The 18,852-nt window shown below is 44.9% G+C and overlaps 1 protein-coding gene and 1 long non-coding RNA gene across 2 annotated transcripts in view; one reads left to right on the top strand and one right to left on the bottom strand.

The window, feature by feature from the left end:
• Nucleotides 1-17,449, bottom strand: part of gda (guanine deaminase) — a 20,915-nt gene extending 3,466 nt beyond the window's left edge. Inside the window, exons 1-11 of the mRNA XM_056288725.1 lie at nt 17,283-17,449; nt 16,572-16,660; nt 15,930-16,101; nt 15,168-15,255; nt 5,686-5,791; nt 5,221-5,248; nt 4,885-4,992; nt 1,851-1,958; nt 1,063-1,160; nt 606-673; nt 221-367 (exon numbers count right to left, since the gene is read on the bottom strand). Of these exons, the coding sequence (XP_056144700.1) occupies nt 221-367; nt 606-673; nt 1,063-1,160; nt 1,851-1,958; nt 4,885-4,992; nt 5,221-5,248; nt 5,686-5,791; nt 15,168-15,255; nt 15,930-16,101; nt 16,572-16,660; nt 17,283-17,411 (1,141 nt within the window). The 5' untranslated portion in view covers nt 17,412-17,449. The remainder of the gene's footprint in view (nt 1-220; nt 368-605; nt 674-1,062; nt 1,161-1,850; nt 1,959-4,884; nt 4,993-5,220; nt 5,249-5,685; nt 5,792-15,167; nt 15,256-15,929; nt 16,102-16,571; nt 16,661-17,282) is intronic.
• Nucleotides 1-18,852, top strand: part of LOC130120108 (uncharacterized) — a 46,151-nt gene that overhangs the window by 15,590 nt on the left and 11,709 nt on the right. The window lies entirely within an intron of this gene.

Raw genomic sequence — 18,852 nt, 5'->3', positions numbered from 1 at the left:
GGACGCCTACAAGACGGCGGTGAGTGATTTGTATGTGTGGTGTCCGGAGAACAGCCTGACTCTGAATGTTGAGACAAATTGTTGATTTTAGTAAGCATTAACATGCTTATTACCTTACATATGCTTACACCTTACATAAAGGTGGAGAGATCTGGGGTTACATGGCACTTTGGGTGTATATGACAGATAAACTAAGGAACATGCTGCACCGGTTTCCTACCTTGGCTGCCTCCCAGTGTCGCCAACCTGAACACCTCCTCAAAGGTGAGCGTGTGGTAGTCTGGGTTCTGGATGGACAGGACTTTGGATGTGTCCAGGGTTCTCCTCACAGCATCCAGCATAGAAGCAGAGTAGCCACCTGCCACGTCTAACACAGGACCCAAAGTACTGGTCAGAGGGGTTTAGTCAACGTTTACACACAGGGACATGAGCGCTGATGCAAAAGTGCACATGCGGGGGGTACACATGAGGTTCAACACATCCCCCAGTGCCCATAAGCTGTGTGTGTTTATAGAGGGTGGTAATTTTGTGGGTTGCTGTGCTGTTATTTTTGCATTTGTTCTTATATCTTTACTGGATATTTCCGTGTGTTGCGATGTTCCCACCTGTTCCCAGACCCAACTTGACTTTATGGTTCAGAACTTTACGGACGTCCAATATTCCACTGCAGATACTGGAGAGACAGAGAAAAGAGGGGGTACACAGCGAGAAATAGTAATCTGTGTATTTGACCCATCATCAAAATACAGGCACATAGGGGGGACCGAGTTGTTATTTATTCGTTTATTTATATGTTTATTTGTGTTTACAGATTAATAACCTTCGTAGTTGGATCTGTGAATACTATTTTAGATTATAGCAGTCACAAAATAAACTTGTCTGATTTATCAATTGCCGGATCAAAAAAGTGCATTTTGATCGAAACCGGTGTTGTGTTAACTCATTTGAGACTGCTTTCATGGTCGTCGGTCACAGATTTTACCGAAAATCAGTTGTTTCTTTTGTGTTTTTTCTTTTGTAAAACTGTTTGGTATTGGAATCTTGAAGAAGGCAGAAACTTACGAGATATTGGAGTTGGGACAGTGAGACAAAGAGGCTCCCGTCTCCCTGAATAGGACCAGCTCTTCATCACTGAGGTGGCAACCGTGGGCCATGACTGTCTGTGAATCATCATTATCATTATGAACATCAGCATCAACAGCCATGTTACTCTTGATCAAGTTTATTTTTTTGGGGGGGGGGTTATTTCCCCCCCCCCCTTTTCTTCCCAATTGTACCCAGCCAATCCCCCCACTCTCCGAGCCGTCCCGGTTGCTGCTCCACCCCATCTGCCGATCCGGGGAGGGCTGCAGACTACCACATGCCTCCTCCGATACATGTGGAGTCGCCAGCCACTTCTTTTCACCTGACAGTTAGGAGTTTCTCCAGGGGGATGTAGCGCGTAGGAGGATCACGCTATATCCCCCAGTTCCCCCTCCCCCCTGAACAGGTGCCCCGACCCACCAGAGGAGGCGCTAGTGCAGTGACCAGGACACATACCCAGATCCGGCTTCCCACCCGCAGACATGGCCAACTGCATCTGCAGGGACCCCCGACCAAGCCGGGGGTAACATGGGGACTCAAACCGGCGATCCCTGTGTCGGTAAGCAACAGAATGGACCGCCACGCCACCCGGATGCCCCACTTGAGTAAGTTTGTGTGTGTTTCTAAACTCCTGACAGCGTGTATATTTGTTGCTTATAGGTAGCTATCAGTTATCGACATATACGTGCACAGGCATGCGATAAACGGAAGAGTGCACATGTGTGCTAATGGAGGCGAGCTGAAGTTAATAGGGGTTTTGTCCTGACCTTGTCGGTGAGCAGGTTGTGTTTGTGGTAGACCTCTGTGTAAGACTCTGATTCAGGGAAGAGTCCCTTGACGCAGTTGACCTCCTCTATGGTCTCACTGATGTGGCTCTAGAAAACAAACACAGGAGATGCGATGAGTTACAAATAACTTCACCTCATTGGTCACAGTTATGTGAGAATCATTTCAATACTTGAATCAGCAAAGAGCATTTAACATCTACAATGTGATGAGTGAGCAGTAATGACGGGTTGGATGTCAGGTTAACTGCGTTTATTCTGGGAGAAGCGATCTTCATTATCACGTTTTCCAAAAATGAGTGCAAACCTTTTAAGAGAGGTTGTGTCATGATCCCACTTCTGACAGCATTGCTTTGTTTTTCCTTTTTGCTCCGTTTTGGACAGCACTAGACAAATATTGTTGTTTTTCCCATGATGCCTCCCACTCTTAAAGGGAATGTTCTTGAATTGGGCTTTTTTTTTAACCTGTGCTATCAGCAGGCTTGGCACGCAACACAGGGAATTGGCATGCCAGTCTGTCCTAGACAGAGTTCATCTGCCCGTGGAGTTCAGATTCTCCACCTGCAATGGCAGTCTTTATCAATTATTAATTATTAATATTTATAATTATTAATATTATTATAATATCCATCCATCCATTATCCGAACTGTTTATCCTGCTCTCAGGGTTGTGGGGGTGCTGGAGCCTATCACAGCAGTCATTGGGCAGCAGGCCGGAAGACACCCTGGACAGGCCGCCAGGCCATCGCACAGGGCCAACACATACACACACACACACACACACACACACACACACACACACACACACACACACATTCATACCTTGGGGCAATTTAGTACGGCCGATTCACCTGACCTACATGTCTTTGGACTCTGGGAGGAAACCAGAGCAACCGGAGGAAACCCACGCAGACACGGGGAGAACATGCAAACTCCACACAGGACGACGACCCCCATGGTTGGACAACTCCGGGGCTCAAACCCAGGACCTTCTTGCTGTGAGGCGACTGCACTAACCACTGCGCCACCGTGCCGCCCCACTGCGAACTCGTCTGGGATCATTCCAGAAAGCCCACATAAACCATATGCTATGTAATAACCATATGCCATATAATAATATAATTAAATATTATTAATTATTAATTGTTCCTTAACTGATGAGAGGGTCTAAGGACAGGATGTTGTGTTGCTGTAAAGCCCCTTGAGGCAAATTTGTCATTTGTGATATTGGGCTTAACAAATAATATTGACTTGACTAGTAAGAACTTGGATGATCTTTGGGATGAGAGCACAGGGTTTTTGTTATACATTGATATCCGCCACCGGCCCCCCTCTTCCACGTGTTTGATCAGCTAAACAAGCAATCAGCATCGCTTCTCCAAGAGAGGGACAATCGCCACCAGTGATTCAAGGAGACCCAGAAACGAAAACGGACAACGTACATCTGATAAGACATAGACCTAGACGCTGTCGTGTGTTCGACAAAAGATCTTATCAAAACCAGTCGGGTCAGGTCAAAATTTATTATAGCCCAGTATCTCGAAGTATGTCTCAAAGGGCTGTACATATAATAAAACAATAACGACCAACATTAGTGAAATATATAAAAATGAGATAAAATACATGTATAACATTATAAACAAAACAATGCAATACAAAAAACAATGTAACATACAGTAGATATACGTATGTAACCATGCACACATAGAATTGAATATAAGCTGGATAACCATGGTCTAGTGCTCAGGGCAGATTAAGTGAGGTTGAAGGCTGATGCAAATAGTGTTTTGAGTTTACTTTTGAGCGAGTCAACTGAACTAGCCTCTCCAGTTTGTATAAGAAGACGATTCCATTAATTAAAAGGACATTTAGTAAATGGAATCGTCTTCCGATACAATGGAAAATTTATTAAATGGAAATTAAACTTCAAGAAATGATGTGTTCGAACAACTTTGAAGAGCATGGTCGTTTCAATCTGTGGGGTAAAATTGTGGAACAGTGAGCATGGAACTCAAACAATACGCAGTTATATATATATATTTTTTTTTTAATATATATATATGTATATATATTTTTTTATTTTCCTTTTGTAATGTATAGTAGCTGAGCTAACTTAAGAGTAGGTGATATGGGGCAAGAAAAAATAAGTGTATACTTCCTCCTACTCCTTTTCCAACATGTAACAAATAACCTGATGCGTATGGAGATTTGCTCGCTGAGCTTGATGTGTGAATTTGTTGATCACTTCACATTATAGGCAGTGGTTTATCTGTATGCTATATCCTGCTTGTGTATATTTTTGAAATAAATCATCATTCATTCATTCATTCCAGAGAAGAGGGTCTTGGTAAGGGAAGATGTGTTATCTACTTTTGGAGTAGTCAGCAGACTGGCTGTGTGTGATCGTATGGAGCCCAGCAGGTATACGAGGCGTGACTAGATGTGATAAGTAGGATGGTGCAAGTCTGTGTAATATTTTATGAGTTAAAAGTAGAATCTTAAAGTCAGATCTATCATATACAGGGAGACAATGCAGTGACATAAGAACGGGGGTAATATCAGATTCTCTAGTCTTGGTTAATACCCTAGCAGCGGTGTTTTGGACAAGTTATGATTAGCTAATGGTTGATTTAGGACAGCAGTTACAGTGATAAAGCAGAAGACAGGAGAAAAAGGGGGAGATAGGACTAAGAAGAAGGATTTGATCCTAGCAGTGTGTAGGTGCATGTGACGTGTCCACCTGTCTGTGTGTGCGCGGGGTTAATCCCAATAAATTCTCATGTCTGAGATCCGCGACTTATCGTAGCGCCTCTTGAATTGGGGCTTAACGAGTTAAAAGCGTCAAACACTGAAGGCCGTACAATTACACAACCCTTTTCTCCCACCCTTCTTCTCTGCCACTGAACATTGTATATGTCTGTATTTACCTCATTACTCCAAACTCCCCTAGTGGCAAAAAATGCCCATAAGGGAACTGCCTGGCTGTGTTGCCATAGTGACAGGCAGGTTAACTCACCTGTATGTGCAGGTTGTTGTTCTTGGCGATTTCTCCCAGCTGCCCCATCAAGGCCCCTGAGCATGACAGGGCAAAGCGTGGCGTTACCACAGGCTTCACTAGAGGATACTACCACGAAAGAGTGGGGGGACAGGAGACAGTGGAATCAGGTTTTATTATACGAAGCAGTTTGCATCAGAGTAGGCATGTCTTAGAATATTTTATTCCACATTTATGTGTGGCTGATAAAGATGCAATAATTGTAATTATTAGTTTATCAAATGATGACGTTATGAATCAGAAGAATGTTTTTTGTCCGTCACTTTGGTAACAGTTTCATTGAGTCAAGGATTTTACCTTCTTCTGCAGGAGCTCCCCGATGAACCTTTAAGAAATTAAATACGTATTTGAAACTCCTAAACCCAATCTCTCCACATGCAAAACTTTAAAGAGAATACCCACGGGCGTCTGGGTAGCATAGCGTAGCGGTCTGTTCCGTTGCCTACCAACACGGGGATCACCAGTTCGAATCCCCGTGTTGCCTCCGGCTTGGTCGGGCATCCCTACAGACTCACTTGGCCGTGTCTGCGGGTGGGGAGCCAGATGTGGGTATGTGTCCTGGTCACTGCATCAGCGCCTCCTGAAACATACCCACATCAGGCTTCCCACCCACAGACACGGCCAATTGTATCTGTAGGGACACCCGACCAAGCCGGAGGTAACACGAGGATTCAAACCGGCAATCCCCGTGTTGGTAAGCAATGGAATAGACTGCCATGCCACCCGGACGCCCCTGAATAGCACCTGGTTTGAGATTCCTACCTAGAGGTTTCCTCTTTGGACTCCTGGTAAGTCTCTTTGTAATGCTTCACGGCATTGTTCCTGTCCATGCACACTTTGCCCACCAAGGCGCGCTGCCCAAAGTCATCTACAAAAGGGGAAAAAAGAAACCAAACAAAAACGCAGTGTGATAGAAGAAGTCAAGAAAAGGTTTTTGAAAATAAGACCATAAAAACAGTAAAAAAAACAAACTATAAAACATAAGCAAAAAAACACTTAAAAACACACTAAATTACACGCACACATGAGGCGAAACAAAGGTCAGTTTGAATAAATGGGTCTCCAGCTGCTTTTTAAAAGCATCAACAGAAACCGCAGATCTTTTGTCAATAGGAAGAGCGTTTCAGTGTTGGAGCCGCAACTTCCAAGGCGCGGTCGCCTTTTGTTTTCAGTTGAGAGTGAGGAACAACCAGTAAGCCCTGGTCAGAACCTAAGCGACCGACTGGTGATATAGGGATGGAGCAGGTCCCAGGTGTACACAGGTGCCTGGCCATGCAGGGCTCTATATGTGAAAACAAGAACCTTAAAATTAATCCTAGGCTTGATGGGGAGCCAATGTAAAAAAGATAAGATAGGGGTGATGTGAGTCGTCCTGCTGGACCTGATCACCAGCCTTGCAGCAGCGGTCTGGACCATTTGTAGACAACACAGGGACGACTTGCTGAGGCAGGGGAAAAGGGAATTGCAGTAGTCTAGCCAGGATGATGTAAAACCATGAATGATCAACTCTAGCTCAGGTTGTGCTACAACAGACCTGAGTTTGGCAATGTTTATTATATATTACATAGCAAATGCGCACATTTCTTTGTGCCCTTGTCACATCTTCCCACAGTGCTTCTCAGGACATAGACTACCGATGAATCAACAATTGCCTCTATGTGCGACAAGGACCCTACCATCATGGCAGAACTTGACTACATTTCTACAAATACACAGCAAAGTTGTAAAATGTTATTATTGGAAAGACATGTCTGTGTGCTAGAGCACTCTTCTCTCACTACACTAGATGTTATGGAGACTCCAGATAGCTTCGACCCCAGGCTTGATAGCAGGCCTATTAGTGATAGCATTAACATAGCCTCGTCAGCAGATGATACAGAGTTTATCCTTGTCTCACAAGGAAAGAGTGCACACTTGAGCAGGCCACCGATTGCGTGGCCTGGTTTGCCGTCACCCCTCCCGGCTTCAAACCGTTTTTCTGTGCGTGGCAGCCCTGTTGGCCAGCCTGCCTCTTCTTCCCCTGCGGTCACTGCTAAATAACGCACGCTAGTAATAAGGGCCCCCATTAGCCACTGGATAAGATTAGCATTGCCAGCCGCTGTTCACTGTTTACCTGGGGCCAGAGTGACCGACATTGAAGTAAATCTTAAGGGTGCTGGCATCATGTAGACAGAAACAGGGTACTGAGGCACATGAGGCACACACTAGTTATCATAATATTGTTATTCATATTGGCACCAATGATGTTAGGATGAAACAATCCGAGATCACAAAGTAAAACATAGCCAGGACTTGTGACCTTGCCAGAATGATGAGTTGGCATTGATTAATTCTATCTGGTCCTTTGCCCGTGAGGGGTACTGATGAGACTTACAGTAGGCTAGCTTCACTGAACTGCTGGCTGGCTTGGTTCTGCAAATTGCAGGGTTTTGTATTTTTAGATAACTGGCCCTCCTGCTGGGGCAAACCCAGCCTGCTGAAAGCAGCCGGCCTTCACCCTACTGGGGAAGGTGCCGGTATTCTGTCCAGGTCTCTAGATAGCTGCTTACAGCAGGTTTGACACTAGAAACAAGGTGTGGTGGGATGCAGGCAATTAGAAAACATGCTAGGCACAATTTTACTGTTGGTTTGGAGTCTACTAAATAAGTCAATGTGTTGAGCCAGGTCAACTCTGATAGTGTAGGTCATCAGATTGATAGTGAAGTTTATCAGTTTGAGACTGTCTTCTTCCCCCACCATGTCACGCGCAAGTTCTTTTGCACACCAAAAGCTAACCACAACAGTCTAATTGCTATATCGACTTTTAGCAGTGGCAATGTGTATCACAAATCATCTCACCAAATCACAACTGTATCTCTCCCTTGACGTGTAAGCAGGCCTCCCAATTCCTCTAATACAATCCTTAGACATCTTGCCCCAATTAAAATTACTTACTCCACTGCTGCACCCAATCAAAGGCCTATTCCTGCAAACTCTAGTAGTACACACTCTAGTAGGAGAAGGACAACTCTGATCTCAAACCCAGGTAGATGAAGCTCATTAGTCTGTTGGGTAGTTCATCTAGGAGAAGGCAAACCCTGATTTAAAACCTCCGCTGCCTTGGGGGTATACTCGTCTACGGGAAAGGCTTCAGGAAGACACCATGAGGAAAAATCTGCATCCGTCTCCATTGCCAGTCGTCTCGCTAATCTTGCCACTGGTAGTAGGTGGTCTCGGACGAGAGAGTGGGGCTGATGATGCGCAACTCTTCTTCACTTTAATCATCATGCAAGTCATCAGTCATCCATCACGGTTGACTAGATGGTCCTCGTTGCTGCGATGGACGAATAACACTCCCAATTTTTAGATGATTTCACAGCATTTTTTTCAGACCTTGCCACTCTCATCTCATCTCATCTCATCTCATCTTCAGCTGCTTTTCCGGGGTCGGGTAGCGGTGGCAGCAAACTAAGTAGGGCACTCCAGACATCCTTCTCCCCAGCAACGCCCTCCAGCTCCTCCTGGGGGATCCCAAGGCGTTCCCAGACCAGATTGGACATGTAGTCCCTCCAGCGCATCCTGGGTCTACCCCGGGGTCTCCTCCCAGTTGGCTGTGCCCGGTAAACCTCCAAAGGAAGGCGCCCAGGAGGCATCCTAATCAGATGCCCGAACCATCTCAACTGGCTCCTTTCGATGCGAAGGAGCAGCAGCTCTACTCCAAGCTCCCTCCAGTTGTCCGAGCTCCTCGCCCTATCTCTAAGGCTGAGCCCAGATACCCTATGGAGGAAACTCATTTCAGCCGCTTGTACCTTGCTACTCGTGTTGACAATATCTTAATCCTTAGTGATTTCAATATCCCATCTAAATAAAATATCTTATCCTCTTGGCAAGGCTTTTTCAGCAGTTCTTCATAACTTTGGTTTTGTTCAATATGTGCACAATGCCACCCATCGCAGTGACAACACTCTTGATCTGATTCTAACACGTGACGTAGTTGTTTCTGATCTAACTGTCTCTCCTCTTACATCTGTGTGTCAGACCACTTTCTTATCAAATTTCAGGCGGCACTTTCTTGTCGTTGCAGCTGTGGCACCAACGTGTTCAGCACCCGTCATGTCGGCCTATCAACCCTGTTAGAACCTGGTGATAGGATGCCAGAGGTCCTGGCTCTTTTCACTGTATCGACTGGCTCTGTTGATTGCTTTACTAGTGACCTAAATGCAAAAAAAAAAAAAAAATTCTAATCTTCAAGAGTCAGTGGCACCTCTAACTACCAAAATTAGACACCAAAGAAAATCAATACCCTGGTTCACTGATGAGACATGTGCTCTTACACTGGCCTGTAGGAAACTTCAGCAGAAATGGCGTAATTCCAATCTTGGATGCTTTCATCTTGCATGGCAAGATTGTCTGTTAAGTTATAAGCAAAGCAGTGAAAGCGGCACACTTTTCTTGCCTAATTAATGTCAATAAACACAAGCTTGGATTTCTCTTTGACACTGTAGACCGATATGTTTGCTACAGTTGACCTGCTGGATCACCACCTTGTTGGTGGTACAATTTTCTTAAGGGCTTTTTGTCACGCTGGGTGCAGGAATTGAGGACCTAAATGCAGACGAGGTAACAGGTGAAATAAACGGATTTAATTGCAGGAAACACGATGGTATCAGGAACACACAAGGACACGTTGTCGGTACGCTCTGACAAAACAAACTAATCAGCCAAATTTAAATACTCAGAAAACTAACTGAAAAATCAACAACAGCATTGAGGCTAACGGGTAACTGAGGAAACTGGATGGGACTCAGGACTGGGATGGTATCAGAGCAGGGTAGACAGACAGTAGATGCAGGAAACGGGGCTAACGGGTTACAATCCTAAACCTTTCGTATCACTTGTTACTGTGTCTGCATTTGATTTGGGTCCTCAATTCCTGCAAACACCCCCCCCCCATGACACCTTTCCTGTTCCTCTGAATTTGTTCTTGTGTTAATAATAATAATAATAATAATAATGGATTACATTTATATAGCACTTTTCTAGACACCCAAAGCACTTCACATTGAAGGGGGAAATTCATCTCAACCACCACCAATGTGTAGCACCCATCTGGATGATGCACGGCAGCCATTTTACACCAGAATACTCACCACACATCAGCTTGTGGTGGAGAGAGAGGGATCATTGAACCAATTGCACAGGGGGATGATTAAGTGGCCAGATGGAGATAGCCAGGTTGGGAATTTTGCCAGGACACCGGGGAACCCCCTACTCTTTGCGATAAGTGCCATGAGATCTTTAATGACCACAGTGAGTCAGGACCTCGGTTTAACATCTCATATGGGATCTCCTACAGCACAGTGTCCCCGTAACTGCACTGGGGGCATTGGGATTTTTTTAAATATATATATATATATATTTTATTTTATTTTTTTTAGGGCCAGAGGGAAGACTGCCACCTACTGGCCCACCAACACCACTTCTGGCAGCAACTCAGTTTTCCCAAGAGGTCTCACATCCAAGTAGTAGCCAAGCACACACCTGCTTAGTTTCCGTCATATGGCAGAGTCAGGGTACATGTTGATATGGCTGCCGGCATTGTCATTGCTTTAACTGTCAAATGCATGGTATTAATGGCACCTATGCTATTTATAAGGTCTGCAACTCAATGGAATCTGTCCTGTCATTGCAAAAATGTATATCATGTTTGATGTCTTAGGCCAGTGCAGATTTCTGGTTTCACACCATTAAAAGCTGATGGAAACATTTGACATATTCTACTCTGGTGCATAATGACACGCCAGTACAAAGTGGACCCTGGTGAGAGGCAGCACATATGTGTCACAGACACGTCTATTTGCATGCACTACTGGAAAATGCAAGTCTTCAGAAAACCCGTGACTTGTAGTACTGCATATCAATGTTGCAGCACAACCTCACATAGAAGCATCTCAGATGTAATCTTATGGTTTGATATTTTCAGACCTCTGTCTAATCCTCTGACTAGTTGCTGACAGTGGGCTCTGAAAGTGTCTGCTGAGGCCAGACCCTGTGGCTTATTCTGCCCTATATTTTGCACTCTGATTTTCTGATCATAAAAACTTTTTAAGGATATTGAACTGATAACTCTTATGCTAACCGGTAACTGCATAATGACACGCTAGTACAAATGGACCCTTGTAAGAGGCAGCACATATGTGTCACCAAGGCGTCGATTTGCATGCACTACTAGAACGTGCAAGTCTTTCAGAAAACCCGTGACTTGTCACACCGCATATCAATGTTGCAGCACATGTTCACATAGAGGCATCTCAGATGTAATCTCATGGTATGATATTTTCAGACCCCTATCGAATCATCTGACTATGCTGACCGCTTACCCTTGAGAGGGTAACTGGGCCCTGAGCGTGTCCGTGCTGGGGCCAGACCCTGTGGCTTTTTCTGCCCTCTGTTTTGCACTCCGTTTTCTAATCATCCAAACTTTTAAGAATCTTGAACTGATAGCTCTTATGCTAACTGTTTGAAGCCTTTACTCAAGTCGGTACTACCCCTCTCTTCATGACCCAGCTAATGAAGAGCAGTTTTGCTACTGAACAGGCATGAACCAGTGCAACCACAAACACGCGGCGCTGAACTGGCGATGTGAATTGCATCCTGCATCAGCAGCAAGTAACACAAAAAGGTTCAGGCAGCATTGGGCAGCATGGTGGCACAGTGGTTAGCGCTGTCGCCTCACAGCAAGAAGGTCCTGGGTTCGAACCCCGGGGTTGTCCAAACTTGGGGGTCATCCCAGGTCATCCTCTGTGTGGAGTTTGCATGTTCTCCCCGTGTCTGCGGCGGGGTTTTTCCGGGTGCTCCGGTTTCCCCCACCATCAAAACGACATGCATGTTAGGGTCAATACTCCTGTCTGTGCCCCTGACCGAGGCATGGCAAGAAGAACTGGAGTTGACCCCGGGCGCTGCACAGCGGCTGCCCACTGCTCCTAGCTACACTGCTAGGATGGGTTAAATGCAGTGTAATTTCCTGACGGGGATCATTAAAATATATCAAAATCAAATCACAAAAAGCTTCAGTATGATACAATGCATGAATTATAGGCTTCAAAAAATAGAATGCAACAAATATTTGTTTATATTAACCAGTGTCCAGTGTCATTCAGCGTGAAACAATAACCAAACATGTTACCCGAAGAGCCTCTGTCGAGACTCTCACTGTTTGTGTTCATTTATCTTTAAACGCGGGGATAAAATTTTACTGGTGCAACGTCTGTCAGGCTCGATAACCGCTGTCCTCCTCATTCGCGTTACTCAGTGAACTGTGGTTGTACTTTACCCAAACTCCAGTGTCACTCGCAAGCCCTAATCTGTTTGGATCACATAACAAACAAATACACATCCATGCACACCCAAAGCGTCACACATGTACTACACACTCAGAGCCACCATTTGAGTCATCTTTCCTTGGTACAAAAGCCGGAATTTACGAGGTGCCTTTGCGCAAGTCCAAGTATTGCAGGAACAAGTATATTCAGTCCTACTCGGGATTTTCTGACTGGAAAAGCCGCGTGCTACAAGCCTCCCAATGCAATTCCAGCTAGCCTTACAAAAGCTTCTCCCAACATCACAGAACCTCATATTTAATGCAGACAAGATGTACTGTCATATAGTAGACTAACAAAAAGATTACTTAGGTATCAATTCATAGCCTAAAGGCACTGGTGCAGCTGGGAGAAACATTAGCGTCGTCCCAGATGTGTGTCTTTCTATCAACTTTGGTTGATAAATAACCAAATACGCACAAAAGCCATAAAAAATACTCGTAAAAATACCATCAAGTTGTTTGTGTGTGTGGTAACAGGAGTGTGGTCAAAACTCAAAAGTATGGACAAAGACGGGAGTTTGTTAGCTGTTAGACAATATCCTTTGAGGAGGATGTTTGCAATAAAATTGTGAGCAACAGACCTCGCTGCTCTTTTAGGAAACACGCCATCTTCTCTTATGCGGTACGGAGAGCTCTAGGTTTGCACACGTGCAGAGACTAATGCACGCACACAGATAAACCAACGCAGCGCAGAAGATGGGCAGGCCACGATGTTGAAAACGGGGGCAAAGGTGAATCCCCGTGTTGGTAGGCAACGGAGTAGACCGCCACGCTTCCCGGACGCCCGACGCCCTCATTTCTGTCGAGCTCTGAAAGTATAGAGCCGTTCCCTTTGTTATTATTTTTCAGGTGTTTTCTGTTTATGTCTAAATTCTCTTTTCTGAATTAGATTCAATAAATCTACCTATCCATCTAGAGCGCTTTGAGTGGCTGTTGCAGCTAGAAAAGCGTTATTTAAAATGCAACTTGATTGATTGATTGATTGATTGATTGACTCCTATTTCACAAAATGGGCTTTACCTTCTGTTTTGTAAATCTGCTAGTGCCTGTACTCAAATTACCACGACTATCACAGCACAGTAATGCAAATGTGTGTGCGCCCCTGTGTTTGCACGTGTGTGTGTGTGTGTTACATAACAGTGATAAGGCCTAAGGGAGAGCAGGGGGGCGTACAGGAAGCAGAGCTTTTATATCTCACACAGACTTCTGAAAAAAGGAAAACACTAATTAGTGAATTATTGATTTTTCAACAAGGAAAGCTGCAGCGTTTGCTCTCTCGAGTTCAACAGAGCTTCTTGCCATCCGTCCTGCTGATGGATTCACGTCTTGTCAGTACATTTGCTCCCGTCGCACACAGGTAACTGTTAGATTCTTGACTGCTGCTATACTTGTGGCCATTTTTTTTAAATACACACAAGATAGCATTGCCACCTTGATATCCATCCATCCATTATCCAAACCGCTTATCCTGCTCTCAGGGTCACGGGGATGCTGGAGCCTATCCCAGCAGTCATTGGGCGGCAGGCGGGGAGACACCCTGGACAGGCTGCCAGTCCATCACAGGGCCGACACACACACACACACACACACACACACACACACACACACACACACACATATTCACACCTAGGGACAGTTTAGTAGGGCCAATTCACCTGACCTACATGTCTTTGGACTGTGGAAGGAAACCGGAGCCCCCGGAGGAAACCCACACAGGAAGAACATGCAAACTCCACACAGAGGACGACTCGGGATGACCCCCAAGGTTGGACTACCCCAGGGCTCGAACCCAGGACCTTCTTGCTGTGAGCCGACCGTGCTAACCACTGCGGCACCGTGCCGCCCGTGACATGACCATATCTGCTAAAGCATGCATAGTCAAACTCTGTGAAGGTGACTATGGTACCAATTACAGCACTAATGTCACACCGTTTTTTGTTTTTTTTTGTTTTTTTTAACTTGGGAAGACTTTTGTTCTTTTTCCCCAATTACCTGCTCAACATTCCTTCAGCTGTGAGTTAATCTGGAGGATGTGGTGAGCATATTCAATCGCACCATTCAGACCTTCCCAAGTTTTTGAACAGGTCACTTCCTTGTCACCTCGCCTGCCTCGCTAAACCTCAGCATACCCTGATTCTGTGAGACTGCCCAAGTGTTCACTTCACCGTGAGGGCCGCGCCATTTATTATGGTCTCAACCCAGTGGAAGACCCAGCAAATGACAAAATGTGAACCCACAAGTTGGATACAGTTAGCTGTTGTTTGCTTTGTCTATGAGATTAAACTGGTGCATCCAAACGTCCAGTCCATAGTCCAGATCCAACAAGTTATGACACAACAGCTCTGGGCAGGTTCCAGAGAAAGCCCAAAAAGGGTAAGTTTAAAGTCAGAACGTTAGCTATAAAACATTACACCTTTAACCGAAAAAAACAAACAAACTTGTTTTGTCTTAGTAAAGGTAAACCTACATTAGCCACGGTTTGGATGTTAAACCATGAGTATTCTCATTTGCTTAATTCACAGTTCTGTGAATATATCACTTGTATAATGATGATGATAATAATACAACAATTTACTGAACAACAATCTTAATCTTCTGTCCAATTACGGGCAAAAACAGTTCATAGCCTGAAAACGAACACAAATTATGCCCAACTTTTTTTTATATATCCATACTCTGACACTCTGACAGTGCTGAACTACAAGTGTGTTTTGCAAATACTTTGTTTGTGCCTGTTTGTGCACGTGTCTATGTGTATATATGTGTATATGTCTGTGCATGTGCATGTGGATGTGTATGATGTGCATGTGCATGTATATATGTGTATGTGTACATGTATGTGCATGTGTGTGTGCGTGCACGTGTGCAGTGTTGGACTCCTTACTTGCAATCTGACCCAGCAGGAGCGAGGCGTCTGTATGTATGGTAGCAAAGTAACAGGCCGTGGTCGTTCCGTTTCTCAGCGTTCGTCTCTGAAAGGCACAGCGTTCCCATTACAGGCTCACGTTACAGAATACGTTTTTTGAACGCACATCAGATAATCCTATGATTGTTCACCCTTTCCTGTCACGACAGGTTCTGGTCACATACAATGAACGCGACTATGAATTGCGTTTTCCACCCCACTGACACATTCTTAAGAGTCACACAGCAAAGAATGAAGGCGCCTTAAACAATAAAGATGTGGCTCTCCCGGGGTGCTAGTAAAAGAATGGGGGTTACGTTATCTACTTTTAAATAGTGTCATTGCACAGATAAGAAAATTAGATTTATGAAATGGCTCTGATCAATCACCAGTCAATAAAAGAAAATGGTGATAAATGACATACTATATATACATATATAAGTGAAAATAGTGATAACAATAGTACAAGTAATTTTGCATTCTTCAGTGAATATCTATGATGGTCTTTTTACCACATTGCTGCACAGTTTGCACTTGAATCAACTTAATGGACCAAGAAAGTACTACAGAATGGAAAGGATTAGACTCAACATAGTAAAACCGTCTTCAGATGAGTGGAAAATGTGGGTGCACTGGTTTGACTTCGAGGAGCACTCAACATAAAGAATGATTGTTCCTCTTGAACACTGTAAGAATAACATGCCAAAGTACATGCATGGTTCCTGCTGCAGGCGAACTCACCACTACTCGTGTGTACACCCTGCGGGCAAACTCCAGGTCTTTAAAGTGTGACTCCACGGGGAAGGTGTAGGTATTAAGCCACTCCAGCAAGGGCAGATCCAGGGCCGTTCCCGCGAAGCTGTACTGTGATGCATGGATGTGGGTGTCCACCAATCCCGGCATGAAGAATTCACTGTATCGTGCACCAAAAGCGTGGTGTTAGCATGGTGTTGGAGTAAAAACCTCTAATTTTGGGGTGTTTTTCCGTGTTATTAGTTCCAGCTGAGGCTTATATGGCAAATACAAAAGCAAACAATTTGAGTTTTCTAAACTCATGGGCAGCAGGGTGGTGTTGAAAGGAGGAACATTGCACTTATACAGGAGGGGCTGCTTTCAAGTACCCACAGTACCTGACCCAATCAAGATGGCGATGTGCAAAATGCATGCCCCTATGGGACTCGATAGCGTCCCTTGGTTATTGTTATCGTTATTAATGCACTGTGAAATACTGCCATTTAGAAGGTACGATATGCTAACAGTGCCATTGTTAATGTATATTATGCCAAAGTATCCTCTCCTGCATGTTGACTTAAGGAAATCAGCACTGTCCTGCCTCCTCCCACCTCCATGTTAACGTTGTTATTTTTATGTTTTTATACTCACTGTGGTCCTAGATGAGTGATTTCATATTGCTTGAATCCAAACGTTTGAGACAGTTTGTTTAACTCCGGGCCGGTCCCGATGAAGGCAATCTGTTGAAGGGATAGAAATCAACCGTCAATAGCCACTGGGCCCGAGCGTCCATGCCTCAAAACATATATGATGCTTCGTATCCATGTGGGGAAATGGGTCTTAAAAAAAAATCTTTTGAGATAATCCCAGGGCAGAGACCAATAAATAAATGAATAAATCTAATAAAATAAATCAATAGCCAGCAGCAGGTCCATCTATATTTTTCGTTTCTGGCTTTTCTCGTGACCGGTTGTCAGTGCAGCGGAGACATGTTTTCCTTGTACAACTTTGACACAAGATGTAGACACAGACGTGTAACAACCCCATACGACACACCCTTTACTACGGCTTGTACATTATGTACTTATACGTGTGTGTGTGTGTGTGTGTGTGTGTGTGTGTGTGTGTGTGTGTGTGTTTACAGGAGTTAAAATGAGTTACTTTTCTTTTTTCATCTATAACTGATCCATACATAAGGAGGACTAAACTATGCCCCAAAACAGACCGATCAAATCAATATTTGCAGATCTAAGATTAGAAATCAGCATATCGTATCGATCACTAAAGGGCAATTCTTTATTTTTTTTATTTTGCTTTTCAGCAGCCAATTCTATCTATCATCAGTGTTGCGGTCTGACCAACCTTTCCATTCGAGCCCACTCCCAGGAGCGCATCCTCCAGCACTTGCAAAGCCTTGTCCGGAGTTGAGTGCACAAATGTGCCCCTGTAGACACGTGAGACGTGGGTGTCGGGTCTGCCAGGGGTCGTCATGCTGGTGTCGGGGTGTCGGATGGTCGGAGCTGCGCTGCGCTGCCGTTTTAAACCCGACGTCGGTGTGTGTGTGTGTGTGTGTGTGTGTGTGTGTGTGTGTGTGTGTGTGTGTGTGTGTGTTGGGACGGCGGGGGTGGGGGGTGGGGGGGTGTCAGTAGTCACCGGGAACATAGACTCCGCCTCACGCATTAGTCAGTCCTATAAGCTCACGGCTGGCCGTGGCTGTCGGCCAACCAAGTCAGCTGTCAGCGGAGTTGGACGTCTTGGTGCAGGTAGAGAGGATGACAGGAAGTGCTGGGAGCGAGGAGGAGAACGCGCTCAACGCACGCACCAGACACGCGGGAAAGTGACGCAGGGAGAGTGAGTGAAAGAAAGAAAGAAAGAGTACGTTAGGCTCTTGTATAAGGGTTTTGTGGATGACGGAGAAAATAAGCCCCCTTTACGCCGATGCCATTCTAGGACTGTTGTTTAAACTAGAGTTATTTTTCCACAGATGAATATGAATGAACGATTGAACGTGAAAATAAGCAGGATGTAACATACAGATGAGCCATCGCCACTAATCTGAGGTGATCAACAAATCCACACATCGAACTCAGCGAACAGATCCCCGTATCAGTGGCGCCCCCAAGGGGTGGCCAGGGGTGGCCACGGCCACCTTGATACTATCCCAGGCCCCCCCGCTGGCCCCCCCAGCCACGAGTCGCATAATGCAGAATATGCTTCTATCTGATATTTTACATTAGGTGCTGTTCATTTAAATCAATAATGTATATTTTCTTAACTCTCATATTGACAGTTTTCCACTAGCCTATACAGTACACTACAACAGCATCATAGAATTCCCGAAATCCAGTCATGGCTTTTGGTTTTGGTGTGCCAGCCCAAGATTTTCAGTGGCCCCATTTGGCCACCCCTATGAAACATTTCTGGGGGCGCCACTGCCCCGTATGCGTCAGGTTATTAGCTGGAACAGGAGGACGAGGAGGAGGAGGAGTGGAGAGACTAGGCCCACACTTCAAGCCCCTGAGGGGTTGCTAGACAGGCACCTAATTGTAGTCACTTCGCGTTACGTGTGTCTATGGAAGAATGTTCAGGCTTGTGTAACCATGTTAAAATTAATGTTTTTATTTTATTTTGTTTGAGTATGAAATATCACCAAATCCTGTCTGTGTGCTGTTATTTGTGTTTACTACATTTTATTTTATGTCATTATTTACTTTTATGTGTTTTACAACGACCGTCATATACGTGTACTGTCGCTTTAAGAGAGAGGTCTTATGGGTACACGGAAGAGGGAACGCGGGAGAGGCCATTTTTTGTTTTGTGGGAGGAGTCTCAAGCAGCGATCGAGCCGAGCCACGCGTGTTTCTTACCGTAGGACAGTTTTGCTGGTTGAGGAGAACGTAACCTTGAGTATCCCTGTAAGAAGATACTGCAA

Source organism: Lampris incognitus, chromosome 1 (assembly GCF_029633865.1).
Source record: "Lampris incognitus isolate fLamInc1 chromosome 1, fLamInc1.hap2, whole genome shotgun sequence".
Lineage (NCBI taxonomy): Eukaryota > Metazoa > Chordata > Actinopteri > Lampriformes > Lampridae > Lampris > Lampris incognitus.
Note: the sequence above shows the minus strand (reverse complement) of the source record. Positions and strands in the feature narration are given on the sequence as shown.